The 20,866-nt window shown below is 36.3% G+C and overlaps 1 protein-coding gene across 1 annotated transcript in view; it reads left to right on the top strand.

Annotated features, from left to right (window-relative positions):
• The window catches only part of LOC139717933 (NEDD8 ultimate buster 1-like), a 68,080-nt gene extending 54,372 nt beyond the window's left edge, over window positions 1-13,708 (top strand). Inside the window, exons 10-12 of the mRNA XM_071629418.1 lie at window positions 9,123-9,324; window positions 10,691-10,853; window positions 13,252-13,708. Of these exons, the coding sequence (XP_071485519.1) occupies window positions 9,123-9,324; window positions 10,691-10,853; window positions 13,252-13,406 (520 nt within the window). The 3' untranslated portion in view covers window positions 13,407-13,708. The remainder of the gene's footprint in view (window positions 1-9,122; window positions 9,325-10,690; window positions 10,854-13,251) is intronic.
• Window positions 13,709-20,866: the final 7,158 nt, after the last annotated feature.

Raw genomic sequence — 20,866 nt, 5'->3', positions numbered from 1 at the left:
TTAAGCATGTAATCAGGCTAAAATAAATCATTATCAGCCATTAAAAGTATAAATATTTATTTTTGTATGAATTAATTGCAAAAACACAATTTACATTGGATTTGTACACAAAATCATGTTTTTGAGCAATTTTTGGGTCGACAAACTTTTTTCAAAGGGGCATGGCTTCAAAACGGTATGCCTGGGAGCGACAAATTTGGTCTCAAAATTTGCGCGATACCATACTTGAAAGAAAAAAGTCATAAAATGTCACAGCAAGAGCATTACGCGTTGCGAAATAATCACGCTAAACGTCGACGGGGGGGGGGGGGGGAGGGGGGGCAAAATGCCCCCAGTGGGAATAGGGTTTAATCCCTGTTACAATACATGTATCTCTAAAATTGGGGGTTTTTCCCAAAATTTTGTGCAGAAGAAATGAATTAACCCAGGGCAGCACACTAACCCATTTTTCTATTGGTTCCACCTGTCCTTGTCAGTAGGTAGGGTAGGTTTTTCTATTTTTACTGGTCCCAGACCATCGGGACCAGTGCCAGTGTGCAGTGTTGATCAACCAGTTCTACAAATGTACCTAATCTCTCTCGAATATAACATCAGGATAAAATTCAAAGTTGCTGATTTAATGATGAAATGATTCTGCACAAAGTACCTCAGGACTTGTTGGATTCACACAGAAATTGTATCACAGTTTAAAAAAAAAAAATCACAATCACCATTCCAGTCAGCAGGTATTATTACCCTACACATAGCTCCTACGAATCTTTGATAAATTTCTTTTCTTGAAAAGATTATACATATTCATTAATGTATGTGTGGTACAAATAGACCTTTACAGTTACTAAAGCCATGTTATCACAGCACCCACATATTGTAGTGATCCACTTGACATGATGTACTTACTAGTTATCTTTTCAAGAAAGGAAATTTTTTCATGTCGAGTGGATACCCCTGTGTGGATGTTGTGATACAATATACATGTAATGTAATTGATTTTTAAGGTAAAAAGGGTTGTACAGAGATGCCAAGTTCAAAAAACTTTTATGAGTGAGATTTTTATGACTCAGCGTCTCGGCGCTCGCACGCATGCGCACCTGCGAACGAGGAGGGTGTCCCCCTCCCATGGTAGGGAGCTTTTTTAAATCATTAGCTCTTAATGATGAGATCTGGTGCATACTTTAGTGACTATTTTTTACTAATTTTGAAAGGTAAAAGGGAAATATACCTTCAATTGCAACTATCACTTTAATCCTTTGAGCTATGCTCCTTATTTTTGGCCCAAATTGCAGACTTCACCAGATGCGTGAGAAAAATGGGTGCCATGCGTGAGATCGTGAGACAGACCCTAAAATGCTTGAGTCTCACGCAGAATGCGTTGTAGCTCTGGTTGTACAGATGTACATGTAATTGCCAAATTATCAACCAAATATGCAGTAATAATATCTTTGTACCCTCCTCCCCCCCCCCCCAAAAAAAAAAAAAAAAAAATCTGAAGAGTTTTACAGTGATGACATTGTCTCATTTGAAGAATGATCTATACGTAACATTTGTACAAGTGAACATTCCAAGTTAAAAAAAGAAATAAATCCCTAAGATGTATTTCATTATTCAAAAACTTTAGATCTAGTATTTAACAGTGACATATAAATTTCAAGAAATGTCATTTGTCCTATTTTCTCCAAATGTAGGCTTACACCAATGAAATTTTTTTTTAAAGCCCTCCCCCCCCCCCAAAAAAAAAAAAATAATAATAATAAAATAGAAAATAAAATAGAATAACCTTCTTTTATTGTCTTGGCCCAATATCATAGTTATACTGAATGCTTACAAGGCCTATCTTGTTGGTAGTGATATAAATTTGTGGTCAGCTATCTAACGTTATACTGATGGCGAGTCCTAGGACTGGCAATTTTCTTGCATTATATAAAAATTTATTTAGAACACAACAACAGTTATCAAACTAGATTTTGGGACCATTTTTCACTTTGTTATAACAGGAATTTCATTATATTCATTATACTAACAGGATTGATCTGTACATCATTCTTCTTTTCATGTGCTTATCTAGAGTAGCTTCATTTCCCATTTTCTTCTTTCCTTTCCTTTTTCTTTTCCTTTTTTTTTTTTAAGGCCATTAGAACATTCTATGTAGCTTACACAGGGGCATCACCAGCTTTTTCCAAGGGGAGGGGAAGGTACTTTTTTTCTGGTTCTACTTCCGGGTTTCATCAGCTATAGACAAGTAAAAATAAATAAAATAAAACAATAAATAAATAAATAAGAAGTGGGGGTGCGTTCGCACCAACGGTTTAACGCACCCCACCCCCACCCCCCCCCCCACCCCCACCCCCCACAATCCCGACCCCCCACAATCCCGACGACGCCGTGCGAAGCACTTGTATACTGCGTTGGCCAAAGGCTCCAGACTAACGAACAGTGAACAGTTTAATTACAACTGTACAACTGTACTGTATCATGGGTTAGATCTATGAGGCTCTAACGTTAGTAGTTGTATGTAACGCTATGAATCCGTGTACTGCATATGTCCCATTTGTACTGTAGCTGATCCAGCACATGTTCCTCGAGTCGGTAAACACTAGCAGTTTAGACGAAAGTCTCCACATACATACTGTACTAGCTAACTTTGTTAGTAGCGTACACTGACTAAGAATTTTAATTTTCCCACCCAGGCAGTGTGATTCATACCTTAATCGATCTGCATGGATTTAATAGGAATTGTACCGTATAGTAGTCGATGTGTAGAAAAACATTTTAACCTGTCAAATCGATTCCTACTTGTCAGATGTACATTACCTCAAATTCTTGCATCGAATGCGCGGCTGTTAGATGGTATCGCAAATTTGTCGTTCCCCCGTGTATGCAAGTATCTTGTCGCAGAATTGACACTTGGCCCGTCGTGTTTCTCGGTTCAGTTCCATGAATTGCCAAACAGATGACCGTGGGCTGAGTATTTTGCCGCTCTGGCCAGCAGTAGGATTGCTCCTACGAGGCATTTTTGAGTTTTCTGAGCTCTCAAAAGTCTGGAAATCGACAAAATTTTGAGATTGAAATGATCGATCTAGAGTCGAAGTTGACGCTTATCTCTGTTTCGATCGGTCTGCAGGTACACGATACGCGAACTAATAACAAGGCGGTGACGTGACGCAATGGGTGCTCTGTACGCGAGTCGCGTGCATGCAATGTCAACGCAGTTTTTGTCCCCTAATTTGATCGACGACAAATTGCGCCAATCTGCGTACCCACGCAATCGATTCAGGAAGGTCAGACTTCATTTAGACGTTGGTAACAGTCGTTTTCGGCAAAGAAATGTGACGTAATCTAGGATGTCTGCGGAAATATCGAGTTTTCATGGGTCGAGGAGGAATCAATTTGTAAGAAACTATGTACCATTTTTTTCCTTCTTAGGTAATGCAATTGTCCAAATAGCATAAAGAACATAATGAGGTAATTATAAGCGTACATTGTACGTATGGTGTGTACGTAACTCTGTAGGTACCATATCCAGTGATATCGGGCCAGAAACTATGAATTTTCGCAGGGGGAGATTTATGATCGAGTCTTCGCTATTATTCGTGGTCCGGTCACACTGGCAGCCAAACTTTTCGATCTTTGACAATGACAATGACAATGACAATGGCAATTTATTAATCCCATGTCACCTTAAATAGTATTGGGGATATCGATTCTGTTTACATGAGAAAGTAATTAACAATAATGATTATTCACAATATTTACAAAGTATATTTAGAGTCTATAGACTCTGTATAACATCGAATGCAATCAATCCAATATTTGATATACTGTTAAAGGACAAGTTCACCTTCATAAACATAAGGATTGAGAGAATGTAGCAATATTAGTAGAACACATCATTGAAAGTTTGAGGAAAATTGGACAATCCGTTCAAAAGTTATACATTTTTGAAGTTTTTGTGCAGTAACCGCTGGATGAGAAGACTACTGCAGTGTGTGAATAACTTAGATGTCACATGCGTACAACAATATAAGGAAAATATAAAGAGAATTTCACAAAATTTCATCTTTTGCAAAAAGTACTCATTCCCCCGACTCGTTACCGACAAATGTTATGGGTAATATTATTCCCCCTGCCTTTAGAAAGAGTCAAGTCAAGTGCTCTTTTATTATGCGAAAAAAGTGAAAATATGTTGAATTTTCTTTACATTTTCTTTATACTGTTGTACGCATATGACTCACAAGCTGTAGTAGTCTCCTCATCCAGCGGTTCCAACACAAAAATTAAAAAAATTCATAACTTTTGCATCGATTGTCCAATTTTCCTCAAACTTTCACTGATGTGTTCTACTAATATTGTTGCATTCTCTCAATCCTTATGTTTATGTTGATGTTTATGTTACGTGTTGATGCGTGTATAGATGCCGTGTTTGTCCGTGTAGACGCCGCGCACTCTTCCGGCATTATCCGTGTAGATGCCGTGTTGATACCGTGTGTACAGTCATATCAACACTCGTAGACACTCCATCGAGATCGAAACTCTCCCGGATCTCCCTAGATCACCGTGTAGATCCTTGAGGATCCGTGTTTATATGTGACTGGGGCCTAACCAACTGAGAGAAAAGAATGTAATTTGTACAGGTGTTTACATGAGCTGATTACTAAACAACGTGTGACTTATAGCCGTGCGCTTCGGATGCACCGTCCGCACACAGGTGGTGGACTGGTCACGTGACAAAGATCGTGAAGTTGTTTCAGTTTCTAGCGGTCACAGCATATATCAAAAGATGGAAAACGTCGGTGGGGGTATAGGGAGAAATATTCCAAGTTGGAGTGGAAAGTTTCGCTAGAAGTTTCCCGGGAAATTTCGCGGGAATTTTGCTGTCACAATGGCAAAACTTTGAGCTAGATCTTTAACTCAACTTTAAGCCTTTCTGTGCCAGGGACTTTGGACAGTTTGTACAAAGCTATAGAGTTTTCTGTGTCAATTGACACTCAAAGCACAAAAACGGTTAAACTTCTCAATCTTTTACCAGTGTGTTTATATGACCGCGGCTTCTCAGAGTCACAAGTCATGCATGTACAAGATCCCGCTTCATTCATCCATCGCATAGAGCATGCAGGGTGCATAATCCGGTGAAGTTGTACCCCCTCACATTTCAATGGAGTACAACTGAATATGGGCTATCCAGCCATCTTCTCGGATGGAAAATTAAAACAAAAATACTGCCTTTTGTGTCATGACGACTCCCTCAAGTAAACCCTTCAGTCAACATCTCTGAATACAAAACTCTGATTTGCCTCTGCATGGTACTAGCGTATCCCTAATTATCATTTCCTTTTCCGTCTGCTGCATGCGATCACACATCGCCGGTTTAGATGGCGGTTCATGGCGGTTCTCAAACCGCCGTGAACCGTGTCCCAACGATGGCGGAAAGCACTTAAACGCGATGTGACTATACGTTCGCAACACGTTTTGAACAGGGCGCTAACGCGGATTGGCGCGGTGGTAACACGGATCTCCCGAAAGGTGGAGGAGTCCATACCAAGCCCTTGTAGTTGAATGCAATCAGAGCCCTTTCACTCGTCTTCAGTGGGTTATACAACAAGGAGGTATTGCTTTGTTAGGTACAAAAAGAGAATTTCAAAAGAAATTGCGAAACGTTGTAACACCCTGTGTATTTACAGATTGACATAAGTGATGCAATACGCAATATTGTCTTCAAGTTTTAACATGTTTTTTTTCTCTCTCTCTTTTAACTTTTGAAATATCTGTATTAACTGTTATTAAAAGACATACATGTCAAAGCAGAATCCAACATATAGTTTACAAATTTCCTGTTCATTTACAGGTCTATACACTCGGCAAAAAAAGAAAGTAAACACTTTTTCGAGTTAATATATTTCATAGAAGATTTTAATGAGAATCAATGTGTTATATACCATATTAAAGGTAATTTAATTGGCTATTACACTAGTAGGTCAACATAAATGGAAAATTTACGCATGAGTGAACACATTCGGTTTTTGTCCTCCAAGGCACAAAAGTAAAAATTGCAAAATTTGACATGTTGTCTTTCATTTGGAAATGCCCTTCAAGATAATAATGATAACAAAAGACCAGTTTAACACAATGAGAGACATGAATGAAATAGCAGAAATAAGTTTCTGTTCTCTTTATCTCTTCATAACCTCAAATAAATCAAAGTGGGAAACTGAAGGGAGAATATAAGAATTTTCTGTCAACTCAAATTTCAAATGACATAGGGAGTAAGGGCACAAAGATAATTGAATAAACATAATATCTTTACTTCATTCATTTAATTAAGTAATTTAAGAATTCATGAGACAAATTCAAGAACCAAAGATCTATAATTTTCTTAATTTGAGAAATCAGTTCAAATTCCTACCATTTTTTGTTTATATTGCTTCTTCTCTCATTTCATTTGAACTTGGATTTGACAGAAGATTCTTCATTTTCCTCTATCATTTTAGGCTCTATTGATCTTTTGGGCTTCAAAGATATCATAGAGGTCATAGCTTTATTTTTGCAACTTAATTCATGTTTTTTATTGTGTTGAATTTGTCTTTTGTTCTTATTGTTACATGGAGGAGCACGCATGAAGAGCACGCGTGAATGGCAACATGTTCATTTTTTTAATTTTTACTTTTGTGCCTTTGAAGAGAAAAAGACAGGTGTTCACTCATGCGTAAAGTTTACCTTTTTATTGACATTTCATGTTTACAGCCAATTCAATTACCTTTCATAATGGTATATAATCCATTAACTTTCAGCCAAATATTCTATGAGAAATATAAACTTGAAAAAATGTGTACTTTCTTTTTTTGCTGAGTGTATATATCAAATGATGTAGAAGTACTTGCTTGTTTCAACATCTCTTTTTTCCCTTTCTTAATTAAGTTTTCACATATCTCTAACAACAGTCAATAAAAAGACATTCAAGAAGAGTATCGTATATCTACATAGTTTCCTGTTTATTTACAGGTTCACGTAACATGATAATGGTGTTTTTTTTTCAAGTTTCAACATCGCTTTTCCCTCTACTCTCTTAAGTTTCAACATGTCTGCATCAACATGTACTCTTACAAAAAGGCGTACATAATCACAAAAGCAGAACCCAACATATTTACATAAGTCTTCTGTGTATAACTTACAGGTTCACGTATAGCTGGCTATCTTTTAAACTATCAAGCTTAAACAAAATTATGCACACGCCTTTTAAACTGATGTAGGCTACTATTCAACAAACCTACCAACCTTTTGAATATTAAATTTTCTGTTTTACTCTATGTGTTAAAATAAAAAAAGTAATGAAACTTTAGCATTCAATGCAATATTTACCCGATCTAGTATTATGGGTTCATCTCTGCCCTTTTCCCCCTTTTTTATCGCTCCGCCACGAAGTGTCGCCGGAGGCATTATTCTCTTTTAAGTTCTACATTTGTTTTTGCATGAAAAGTTATGGCGGTGTTGACACGGTATTATCACGGATCTTGCGGTGCAAACACGGAGGAGCCGTTCTTTACACGGTGGATGGCGTTTTGAACACGGTCCATTTCAAACCGCCAAGACCGCCACGAAAAATCAAACATGTTTAATTATTCTGTCGGTTCTCCGCGGTTCTCCGCGGTTCTCGGGGTTTATGGCGGATGAGTGACGGATGACCAGGGTTTGTGTATGGTGTGAACACGGTCTTTGGCGGAGCACGGCGATTTGCCGAACCGCCATGAACCGCCATCTAAACCGGCGATGTGTGATCGCACCTGTAGTGAGACTGACTGAGGTGTACGATTACGTGTATGGTGCAAACAAACAATTATCAACAGTGGCGGATCCTGAGGGGGGCGCACGCCCAGTGCGCCCCCTCTTTATCCGCCCCTGATCAACATAAAACATCTTCTCAGTAAAAACTTTTTTTTTGGGGGGGGGGGGGGGGGGGGAGGGCATGCAAAAGAGTTCGTACCCGGGTTGGAGCTTTTGCATTCCAGGAATTTAAATTCAACAATCTTGTGCACGACTATGAGTGACATATTTGAACATTTTTCATGAGGTGAATAAGACGATACTTTGGGTATTTAAATCAGAAAAAAAAAAGATTGAATTCTGTAATTTTTTGAAGACAGATTTACCTTAATGTTGTAACTTTTTGATTTATTACCTATGCATGTGAACAGGCCTATAAGCACTATAAGATTATGAAGTGATAAATTATACAAACGAGGAATTCTCTTGATAAATACTGGTACCCAAAGGTACCCAAATACCTCAACTCGACAGAAGAAGCTCATTATGCTTATCACGCTTCTCAGGACTATTGTTTTACTAATGAAATAAAAGTTGCTGTCATAAATGGATACCTCGTCATAAAAATAAAAATAAAAGCTTGCATTATCAGGCTTCTTGCGTTACATTTAGCAGCATATTACACATCATGCTAATTAGCTGACCATACTAATTAACTGACAGTGCTAATTAGGGTAATTAAGACAAATGCCCAAGGTTTTCAAGCTTGATTTGTGTTTTAGATGGTACTGAATTAAAGCTTGGCTGCCACCTTGTTAATGTAAATTAAAATTCCTGATCTACTGAACTGTATGTAAATTCACTAAATATGCTAAGTATGCTATTTAAAAAAAAGATATTAAAAAATATAAACTGGTGTCACAAATTGATGCATTCATTGTCTTATTAGAAAATCCTTGAATGTCATATTGTCCATGTTTTCAGATTTCCTGCATCAAAATTAGGCTAATTACATGATTGGGCTGATTTAAAAAAAAAATGCCCGAAGTTGTCAATTAGATGGCAATTATGCTTAATTTACTTCAATACCTTTTTAGAACATGCATCAACACAAAAACAAAAATGCCTTATATTTCAAAGCGTTTCAAAGTCATGCACATGGTCTATGGGACCATCCACTGGATTATCAAGTCCAAGATGAAAACCAAACCAAATCAGCCCTGTCTCGTACAAAGGACAGAGTAACAAAGCCATATGCAATCTTTTGATAACATACCCTTGTACTCTTTCAATATGATTTGTGCTTACTGGGTACATGAGTGTACACCCATATTAACTAACTTTTATTTGCTTTCTCTTCACACCCTCAGGGTAAAGACAGACCTTTTTGATCAGATGGTAGAGATGGGATTTTCCAAGGAGACTGTAGCTTCTGCCCTTAAGCAAACCAACAATGATCTACATGGTGCCCTCAAACTCATTCAGGAACATCCGGAGCTACTCACCCTTGATGACGACCTCAAGACAGACAGAAACTGGAATGGAACAATTACTGATGAGATGCTTGCTCAGGTGGGTACACAGCACATAAGCACAGTTAAAACAGGGTGACACCATAGCATACACGCAGCGATGTCACTTCATGACAGCACAGTCCTTCACAGCGTGATGATCATGATAAATAACAATAACATTGGAAAGAGAATAATACAGATGGGACATTGTATTTCAATCAATGAACAGACTTAATCATGCAACTTTGCAGGGCTGCCAACACTGGAAACTAGTTGAGAGTGAGACTCCCATAGGCCAATGCTATAATTTAGGAGTCAAAAATAGAAATGCATGCAAATGAAATAAAGTTTTAGAGTGAGAAAGGACCAAAATGCGTGAGTCTCACGCTGAATGCGTGAGAGTTGGCAGCCCTGCTATGTTGAGGTAAATTAGGTGTTTTCACATCAGCCCGATAAAAATCCAGGCTCGAAATATTTTTCGCAATCGCAAATTAGCGCGCTATTTCATTTCCTATTTACATCAGCCCGAACATTTTCAAATAGCCCGATAGTTCGCATTAATTGTCCTGCTATTTCGGAAATTTCCCGAGTTGGACTCAAGAAATTTTCTCGATCAATTAGCGCGCTAATTTGTATTCACATTATCAAATAGCACGCTATTTCGTGATCGGGTTGATTTCCCAAGTCAGAAAATAGTGTGCTATTTCGAAACATCGGGCTGATGTGAAAACGCCTACTGAAGCAAAATATTGATAATAGGTATATTGCTTTTGTTTTCACTATGATGATAAAGAATAAATAAATGAATAAATAAATGAATAAATAAATAAATAAATGATTATTGAAATTACCATTCATTAGATATGAAAGCATTGTAAACACGATTGTACATTATATCAGTATTGCAAATGTGAAATTCTACCTGCTCATGGAAATTTTGAAATATATACATATAATTTACATGTATGTTTGCAATATAACCTGCTGAACAGAGATGACTGTCTCTGGATATTTACAAAACTATGTATAGCCACACTGACCATCTTTGAAATGCCAAGTTGTGTCTGAAATGCTGCTGTAAGACTGTTATGCTAATCTGGTGCAATCAAGCAGTACTATTTTTTTTTCCAGATTGTTTAAATCATTCTTTGAACATAGTGAGTGTACCCTATACAAAAGATTTTCAATATGACTCCTCAGTTCCAAGTAGTTCATGGTATTGGTTGGGAAATTACACTTAAATTCAAATCAGATTTTAATTTAAAAAAATCATCCTGTTTACTTTCTTCATGACTTGCTGCACTTTGTAATATATCCAAGAAAAAAGAAGAAGATGATTTCAAGTACAGTAAAGTACCTGATAATAGAGTGTTGATCCCCTGTTTGTGATGTTCAATTGCCTGTACTTGTACACCCCTTGGCAGGTCACCGAGCTGGGGTTCAACACTGATGTAGCTCGTGAGGCATTAAGGAGGTTTCAAGGTGTCGTTTCCACAGCTGTAGAGAGGCTTGTGGCTTTGGGAGGGGTTCTGCCTCCCCTTCCAAGCCATGGGACAGGATTCTCTTCAGGACCAAGCTCAGCACAAGGTACGGTCAATAATAATTATTTGATCAATAGGCACATCAATGATTATGTTCCCAGGCAATGAACTTAATTTGCCAAGCTTTTTTATCAGCATTTGGTAATCCATCCAAACTTGACCTAGTTGTAGATTAGCAAGCCTACTCATGCACAGCAAGGCCATAGTGACACAATCAGGATTGGGGGGATTATAACGATGATAATCTCTATCCATTGACATTGTGCCATTTTGGGAAGCAAGCAGTCCAGTGTGCATGCTAATTGGCTAACAATGTAAAGCACAGTAGTTCTAGCATGAACCGCTACTATCCCTCTACTGATGCTACTGCACTGTATTACTCTCTCTTCTGCAACATCTTAGTTAATGCATCCATGCTACTACTTCTGTCCTCCTATCCTTATGTGAATTTTTCTTCTCTTTCCTCCCGATTTTCATAGGATTCATTTTCTCCTATCTACACTAGTTTGTATACCTTTTCTTATACCTTTTCATTAACATTGGATGGAATAGGTGATGCTTTATAACTTGCTCTGATTTTCTCCTTCCTGACTGGAAAAATGTAGTTGTTTGAAGTCTGCAATACCTGAACTATGTAGCCTCCTTTGTACTGTCAAAATATAAAGTCATTCATTACAAGTCAAATTTTATTTTGACTATTATAATCATCTGATTAACTAGCGTTTTATTACACTTGCAATGCTGCAATTAATGAGGCATTACAGATGTCAGATACACTTTGGCAAGCTCTGACTTTAGAGATAAGGTTACAAAAGGAGAAAGTATTGATGACTGGTGTAACGATATGTTTCTATATAAGTGGATGTATTATATACATCATTGCCTTGGTCAGTATCATAATCTCTAAGTTGCACACAAATTAAGTTTGGGAAACAAACCTTTGCTCATTCTGGGTCTCCTTAATGGAACTCACTCCATCAATTGATTAAGAATAGCAATTCTATTAAAGTGTTAAAAAATAACCTCAGGAAGCATATTCTTTAACTTGGCCTACAATGATTCATTGCCATCGTTTCTATATATGCACTATGGGCCCTACTGTTTCACCTAGTCATTTTCTTTTGTACATATAATTCATATTTTGCACAAGTTGGGTCTTGAGCATTTTATTATTAGATGGATTTGGCTCCATATAAGCTCTATGTATTATTTTATGATAATTATCTGTGAAAACAAATAAACATGATATGTGACCGTGCATCACAAAACAAACAAAAAGTTGCACACTTTGATTTTGTATGAGGACTGAAAAAAGGTGAAATGGGTCGACACAACCAATCTTGAGTTTTTTCATATTTTCTGACAGAGCAAGTATTCTTCTATATAACATGTATGTTAAAAGTTGGGATCATAAAACAAACAGGAACTTGTGTTTTCAACAGTTTTTCTCCAACACTTTTTTGGTGGAACAGTGTGATAAGGTGTTTTTCACATAGCCCTCTTTTCATTTCTTAAAACTCTGTCCATACTCTTCACTTTCAGCTCCAATATAACTTTGGAAAGAATGATGCTACTGTATTGAAAGTTGGCATTAATTATCTACAGAATGAACACGTTAATTAAGCATGCTCAATTTCAGTTTAATCTGATAATCCCTTCATTGTTGTTGCTCCCATAGTTTACATCCTGTTTTTTGTTCCATTCATGGCACAGCTGGCATGGCTTGGTAGAGATTAAGTGCTTGAATACACCCTGTACTTTAGAGCTTCTTTTCTCAGTTCACACTTTCCAGAGTGTGTGCTTTCTTTCCAATATTTAAATAGGTTAGGAGAGTCCATTTGAATTAAGATATACATCATTTTAAAGCTTAGAGTCTGCTCTTTCTGAATCTGCTCTTAACTAAAAATCCATGTCTGGCGACTTTCTGTTGGTTTTGTGATGTAGGGTCACTTATAGATACCTTGGATTATATTCAGGTCGTAGTATGTACATTGGAATCTAGATGTTTATTTTACAGTATGATGCAATTTAGCAATCACCTACTATGATTTACTTTTCCCATGTATATATTAATTCATAGAAAAAAAGAAAAATCTCAAGGGTGAGCTGTTGATCTTAACCTCATTTCCTTTAATCTAACCCTAGCATCAACATTTGGTTTAGACTATACTACTAAAAATTAAAAAGTGAAGAGTTTACTTGCTCAAATGGGCAATCAAAGAGAACAAAAATGTTTTCATGGTTATGAAAATGCCACAATATGTCAACATATCAAACACTTCAATTTTTTTTTAGATGAGTCCATTATAATTGTTATAATTGTCCATATTACTTGTAATCTAAACATATGTATATATATTTTGTTTCTTTTTCTTTTTCTCTCTTTATTTGATCATTATTATTCTCTTTATTATTATAATTTTTTTTTTTTTGCCGATGATCAGATGATGAAGAAGTGTTGACAGATGAACAGAAGGCAGCCATAGAAGAGGTCCTACCTGATATTCCGCACCATGAGGAGGACTACCTTGATATTAGCCTTGAGGAAGAAGCTTCTTTCATTGCGGAGTACAGGGCCAGGATAGAGTCAGCTCTGTAACATCTCATCTGAGAAATTACCCACCAAGTTTGCCTAACACACAGCAATAAAGCCCTTGTCATACAAACAAATGTATACGTTGGATTCAAAGATCAAACACTAAGTGTATTTTCATTTTATGCTCAAATTGACCTAAGGGTAATTGTCCCCAAACATAATGTGTTATCAGTGAATGCAGGAATATTAGTAAAACACATCATTGAAAATCAAGCATGTTCTAACAATCTAATGAAAACTTATGATTTTTTAAAATAGTTTTCATTGAACTTATAGGCTGTCATCACTGAATGGGAAGACTTTGACAGCGTGTGATGTCTCAATAGCACAACAATATAAAATATCCTTCCCTGACTCATGACTAACATATACTACGGGTAAGATTATTCACCCTCGCTCCTGATGCAGGAAAGTCAAGTGCTCTTCATTCTTTTTAGGAAAGTTAACATATCTGGAATTTTCCATATGTGCGTGTGTTTTAACTTTTTACTCATGTGACATCACAAACTGTAGAAGCCTTCTCATCAAGCAATGATAGAGTCTTGAAATATTGGATGAACTTTTACTTCAGTCATTACCAAACACTTCAGTATTAAAGTCTCATGTTTAGGTTAAGTTGAAAGCTTGGTCTTTGTTATGCATTGCAACATATTATCTATTTGACCATCAAAATTTCTATTGAATTTTCAATGCAGTACCACAACAGAGAAAGTAGATTGTGTCAGTAGTAGGTTCTGAGCGTGTTCAGCTGCAATAGGGCACTGATGCCACTTCACAGATCGTAGCTGCTCCTGAAAAGCAGAGAGAGAGAGGATTCCTGAGAAGTTGGTTCTAATACGAGCAAGGATGCAATGTCAACATGATGTGTGAAATCACAATTACATACTTGCCAACTCTACAGCATTTGGCGGTAGACTACCGCTTTTGAATGATTTCATTAGCATTCAAGCTAGTGCTGCTCGCATAGGCATCCTGGATTCTACCACTTTCTCAAATGAAAATGTTGGCAAGTATGCAATCAAAGTGTACCAATACCCTGGAAATCAAATTTGTGTACAGCTAGAATACATTAAAAAAAAAACACAGCCATAATTCACCTAACACAGCCCCTGAAAGTATACATATTTCGATAGATCAGACAATTTGACACAATTTGTGCTTTGCACCTTTAAGTTCTGCTCTATAAGCACTGGTAATGATGTGTGCATGTTTTAGCTATACACATACTGTACATTTTTACAAATGATGTCAAGATTCCATGTCGATCATTTAGCTGATCATGTGCAAGCATTGCATGTCACTATTGTTCAAGACATATTAAGAAAAAAAAAAACATCGATAGCACAATTGTTCGATTGAAAAAAATTGGATGAACGGCTAATCTATTTCAAGTCATTTTTGTTTTTGTATACTCTTTAGAATTAACATTTAAACCCCAATAAATAGAAATCAGGGTGACAAAAATTCTGATGATTTGCAGAGGGCATGTCTCAAGTATATTCTACAAATATAGCAAACATGATACTCGTGGTGTTGGTACACTTTAATCTCAACTTGCACAATTGGCATATGAGAAAGAAGTACCTCAGCATATATATCCTTATGAGAGAGTCGTGTTTGATTATTAAGTATAGTGAAACGAAAGCCACTGATCAGAGACACTATGACAAAATCAGACATATATTATTGAAGTTATGACAATTTGAGTTTCAGTAAAGTGATGAACATAATGTTTAATGAATGTACCATTCAAATTTCTTGTTTTTGACATTACAATTTGACATTGGCTTGTGATATACTCCTATATTTACATATGACATTGAGTATTTCTCGAAACATGTTAATTCTTTACTCTACCCATGATACAATACATTGTACATCCAGGCTGTAATTGCTTTTTACAATTTTTACAAAAGTGGAAGCAACTTGATGTATATGTGTGTGTGTGTATGCAATTCAAACAGGGATTTCATAGCAAATGTCTAGATATTTTGACTGTGAAAGCTATTAACATCCCTAGACGATTCTTCAGCCAATTCAAACCTGTTTCCATCGACCACTCCAGGGAAAGAGATAGTGTGACTCTATTTTGAAGGTGACAACTAAAGATATTTTGGTAATGAATTCGCTCTTAGAGTCATCAGTATGTATGACATGCATGGCTGCTGTGCATGATTAAAGGGGATGGCTAGTAACTGATCAGTGGGAATCAGTGGGAATGCTGGAGGGTGATTGTTTCAATCCTTGTGGGATTCATTTAAGAGTACACTATATATCTATTCTTGCGTGAAAATTATTTGCTTCAGAATGGTCTCATATTCAAGTAATGTGCAGTTTAATGTTTCCAGGTAAGCGTCCCTGGTCAGTGACGGGGCATTAATCTGCACATTACTTGAATATGAGACCGTTCTGAAGCAAATAATTTTCACACAACAGTAGATATATAATGTACTCTTAAATAAATCCCACAAGGACTGGAACAATCATCCCTCAGCATTCCCACTGATTCCCACTGATCGGTTACTAGCCATCCCCTTTAAAGGCATAAGGTTACAACTCCTTACCTCCTGTCATATGACATGAAAATAAATGTTTGCAAATGATTTGTATCATAACTTACTGTACATCTAAGTTGGGTTAATTTTTGGTTGGGTTAATATTTTGGTTTGCCTATTGAAACTTCTTATGTGCGGTCAAGAAAAAGTTATTGTATTTTGCTCATTAGGGTCATCAGTATGTATGACACGCATGTTCGCTATGCATACATAATTGCATAAGGTCACAACTCCTTACAATGTACCTCCTGTCATATCTTTGACATGAAAATAAATGTGTGCAAATGATTTGTATCATAACTTACTGTACATCTAAGTTGAGGGGTTTTTTTTTGGGAGGGGTGGGTTAATACTTTGAATGGCCTATTGAAAACATCTTATGTGAGGTCAAGAAATAGTAACAGAGAATTTTTTTTTTTTCAAAACAGCTTAAACTAGTGTCTGTGGCTGCTAGAACTATCCAGCATACAACAGATGCTAAAATGTTTGCTGATTTACCTGCTTTTGAGTTTCATAACTCGTATTCATAACAGCTCATTACACGATAGTAATTCTCCCTTTGATGTGAAATACGGCATAATTATGTATTACTCTCCATTTCCGGATTACAAGATATGAATGCTTACATAATCTGATTTTTTTTTTTTCAGGAAACACCTATTTATTTATGGTACTGCTCTTGATATTCATCCTTTATCACAGAAGTTTTCAGGTCATGCAAATTTAAGATTTTTATGTCCCCACCCACACATTCACATAGTACATACAGTATGTACATGTATAGGAATTACTGTGAGGTCAAGTGGCCAGGCGGTTGGTCAGATTATCTGTTGCAAAATTTTATGAATCAAGCAACTCCCTCCTTTCTTGAGCAATTGACCTAAAATTTTGCACATGTGACCGCTATAATAGGTACCATTGGTAGATGTGCAAGACACCTTTTTCAGCAGTATTTTGTAATGGTGCCATGGTAACAGCTAATTTTTCATAAAAATCATCCAAATGTTGTGGATCTACTCTCTCAGTTTTGGAGCAATTCAGTTAAATTTCGGCACATGTGATCAATATAAGTGTAGTTGTGCAAAACACCATGAGTGTTAAGGATGTGTTGCCTGGCTACAGCAGTTTTTAAACAAATTATACAAAATTTTGTGGATTGCATTGTTCGCTCACTATTTGAACAATTTGGTTGGGATTGGGAACAACATGTGATCACTATGAAACTGTGTGAAACTTTTTTGTGATTTTTAGTGTAGCAGTTGCCATGGCAACATCATTTTAATACATAAACATGTGGACTGACCTAACTCCCTTAGTTTTCAAGCATTGGACTTTAAATGTGGCACATGTGACAGCTTTAGTATTTCGTGATGTGCAAACTTGCAACATCTTTTGTCATTTTCAACCAATGTGTATAGCCATGGTAACAGCATTTTTTATTGAAAATCATGCAAATTGCTAATGGGTTTAGCTGAATCCCTCAGTTTTTGAGCATTTGACTTGAAACTTGACACATGTGACCAGTATGATGTGTAAATGAGAAAAACACCTGTTAATTTTGAACAATGCATTGCCATAGTAATAACATTTTTTATCTTCTGTTTTTTGGAAAGTATACAAAATTTGTGTGGATGGATCCAACTTCTTTAGGTTTAGATGAGGGAATAACATTCAGTGATAGCTCTTTTTTTATCCCATTGTCTCTTTATGCAATAAAATGACTAGGATTGCTAGCCAGCCAAGATGCTTGCATCAAGCCATGTTAATAATTTCCTGACGGTCCTACTGTTATACCTTGGTATTCTTTCTTCTAATATCAACAGTGCTGTATCTCTTGTTAATATTTTCCAGTCAAATTGTACTTTCGGCTCAGTATACTATGTGTACATGCCTATTTACCAGGACAACTTCTTAAGCCAGCACACACACACACACACACACACACGCACACACACATACGTACATGCCTAGTATGTCCGAGGACCATGACAAACTACCTCCTCTTGAGGACAGATGTTATTTAGCTCTCAATCGTCATACGGTTAAAAGACTCATAATAAAAAAGAATGCCTTTAACGACGCTCACAAGATTACGCGCGTTTTTTTAAGTTTACAAAATAATCATAGACCTATACATCAGAGGACATGATTTCTTGTTTTGGTATACGTCCGAGATAGCTTTCTCTGATGTTAACATTTTATGTTTCAACATTCGACAGAGGTCAACCACACACAATTACATTTGTCAGACATTATAATGCAAACCTGGGTCCTGTTTGATTAAAACTTGCTATTCTAACAAAATAAGATTTCTGTGACTAAGGTCAATAGCTACAGTTTATGCATTTATACATTGAAAAGCATAATGAAATGTCCATTTATTATTATTATTCTTTAGGGGGAGCACTCGCCTAATATTGTATACCGGCCTGTGCCGTTCAGATGGGTCGCTTTTTAAAAAAATATATCCTTGAACATGCCCCCCTTTTGAGTCGTAAAATCTCCAACATGCCTCACTTTTTAAAGATCGGTAATTTTATTGTTGAGTGTTTAATCGTAACTTATAATGCAATAGGGCTTTGGTAAATCACTTTTACATTGTACGTCCTCCTACGTACTTTGTTTCCTTTCCAAAATAATGTTGCACATTCATAAATATTCATACAAATGTTCTTTTTAAACGCATATGATAGGTCCTCGAACGCTTTTGTAAATCGGATATGTGTGTTATAGATACAGTGTAGTGTCCTCGTACATCTAGGCAAACTTGATCTGTGCTACCTTTGCAATGAAATGTCCTCGAATGTTTTTACAAACCTGGTCTGTGTTACCTATACAATGAAATGTCCTCATACGTTTATGCAAACCCGTTTTGTGTTCCCAATACAACTGAGTGTCCTCATAAGTTTACGCAAACTTGATCTATGTTACCTTTGCAATGCAATGTCCTCATACAGTTATGCAAACCTGGAATGTGCTACTTTTGCAACTCATTGTCCTCATTCATTTATGCAAACTTGATCTGTGTTACCTATACAGTGTAATGTCCTCGATAGCTTTTGCAAACCCGGTCTGTGTTACCAATACAATTTAATGTCCTCATAAGTTTATGCAAACATGATCTGTGTTACCTTTACAATGCAATGTCCTCATACATTCATGCAAACTCGGTCTGTGTAAATTACCTGTACAATGTAAGGTCCTCATACGTTGCTGCAGACTTGGTTTGTGTTTCCTGTACAATTTAATGTCCTTATAAGTCTACGCGAACTTGATATGTGTTACCTTTGCAATGTAATGTCCTCGGAAGCTTTTGCAAACCCGGTATGTGTTTCCTATACAATTTAATGTCCTCATACGTTTCGTTTTATTAACTCTCACAACATTCAAGAAGTACGTGTATCTGGAAACAAGCAACTTTTCTAATCCCTTTTTAAATTTCTCATTGTACTGTTTTGTTTATTTTGGTGTACCATGGACTTCGTATCTTTTGAAAAGAGTACTTTTGGTATTATCTTTATTATCATTATTATTATTGTTGTTATTATTATCTCAAACAACACAGTGGTCTTCTTCTTTTTATCATTTTTATAATCTCTTCAATTTTCCAAACTCTATTTTTCTCTCTCATCTTCAGTTATCTCTTCCTTTTCTCTCTTCTCAGTTCTCTTCTCTCTGCAACCCAGCCCCTCTTCATCTTTGTGTGTGTGTGTGTGTGTGTGTGTGTGTTGTAAATGCCAGAAATCCTGGTATGATTTTTATGACTTTGGGGTCGAACAGCCAAGTTCCTTATGATCTTTCATCTCGATTCTCACTCATTCAGATTTGTATGTACTTGATAATTATGTATGATCATCATGTGCAACTGTGCACTTTTATGTATTTTTATACTGATGAGTGAAATAAATGAATCTTGAATCTTGAATATTATTATTATTATCATTAACATCATCATCATTAATATTCTTACTGCAATCCAGTGAACAGCAATAAGACTAAGATTTTAATACAGTTATTGTGCTTTGGCCTGTTTCAGAATTATTCGTAGAGACAAGCAGACAAGTGACAGAGATTCAGTTAACAGTGGAACACCTCTGAAAGAAAGAATAAAAGCCAAATAGATGAGGAAATAATTCAATAAGGTGGAACCATACTTTAAAGGAACAAAAAATCATTGTGTTCTGTGTAACGTGTATCAAGTACGTTTAGGCCCTGGGCCAGTTCTTTATAAAAAAAAACAAAAAACAAAACAAAAAAGCAGTAATATAAATGCATCTTACATTAGGTAATTTTAGCTATCATAAGGAGATTATCATAACAAGGTTCCATTTTACTTATAGAATTCAGATACAAGCAAATTCATCCACTACAAATATTCATATAGATTGTTTTCTAACATTTTTTTTAAAATAAAACTCAACAGGGAAGAAGGAACTTGACATACATGCTGTCAGGCATTCATAATGTATAAACAACTTTTCTCTTACATGTACAAAATCTTGATGGAATGCAAAAATCTCCAGAAATCACCTCTTCATTTCACTTAAAAGGACAGAAGTAACTTAACCTGAAAACCCCCTTTACAGAAGGACTTCGTTAAATTTCAACTACAAAAAATCGGGTAAAAAAAAAAAAAAAATGCCCAGGTGATGGCTTTTGTTGTCCACGACCAAGGATTTACTTTAAGAACTCAAAAAGCATAGTATAAATCAACCAAAAAAATATTTTTAGAATCTTTGTCTTCTAGGGCCGATTTTTCTTTTTTTAATATTCATCTCTAGCATAGAAATTATAAATGACAAGTTAAACAGATTACTACATTGGTACATAAGCATACTTTCTCATGTGCAAACTACATATAATTGGTTCAACACAAGGGGAAAAATTAGTGTTGCATATATCCACTTT

Source organism: Diadema antillarum, unplaced genomic scaffold (assembly GCF_040938485.1).
Source record: "Diadema antillarum isolate AM-2024a unplaced genomic scaffold, OU_Dant_1.0 scf00000086, whole genome shotgun sequence".
Classification (NCBI taxonomy): domain Eukaryota; kingdom Metazoa; phylum Echinodermata; class Echinoidea; order Diadematoida; family Diadematidae; genus Diadema; species Diadema antillarum.
The sequence above is the reverse complement of the archived record's forward strand: the minus strand, read 5'-3'. Positions and strand labels throughout refer to the sequence as shown.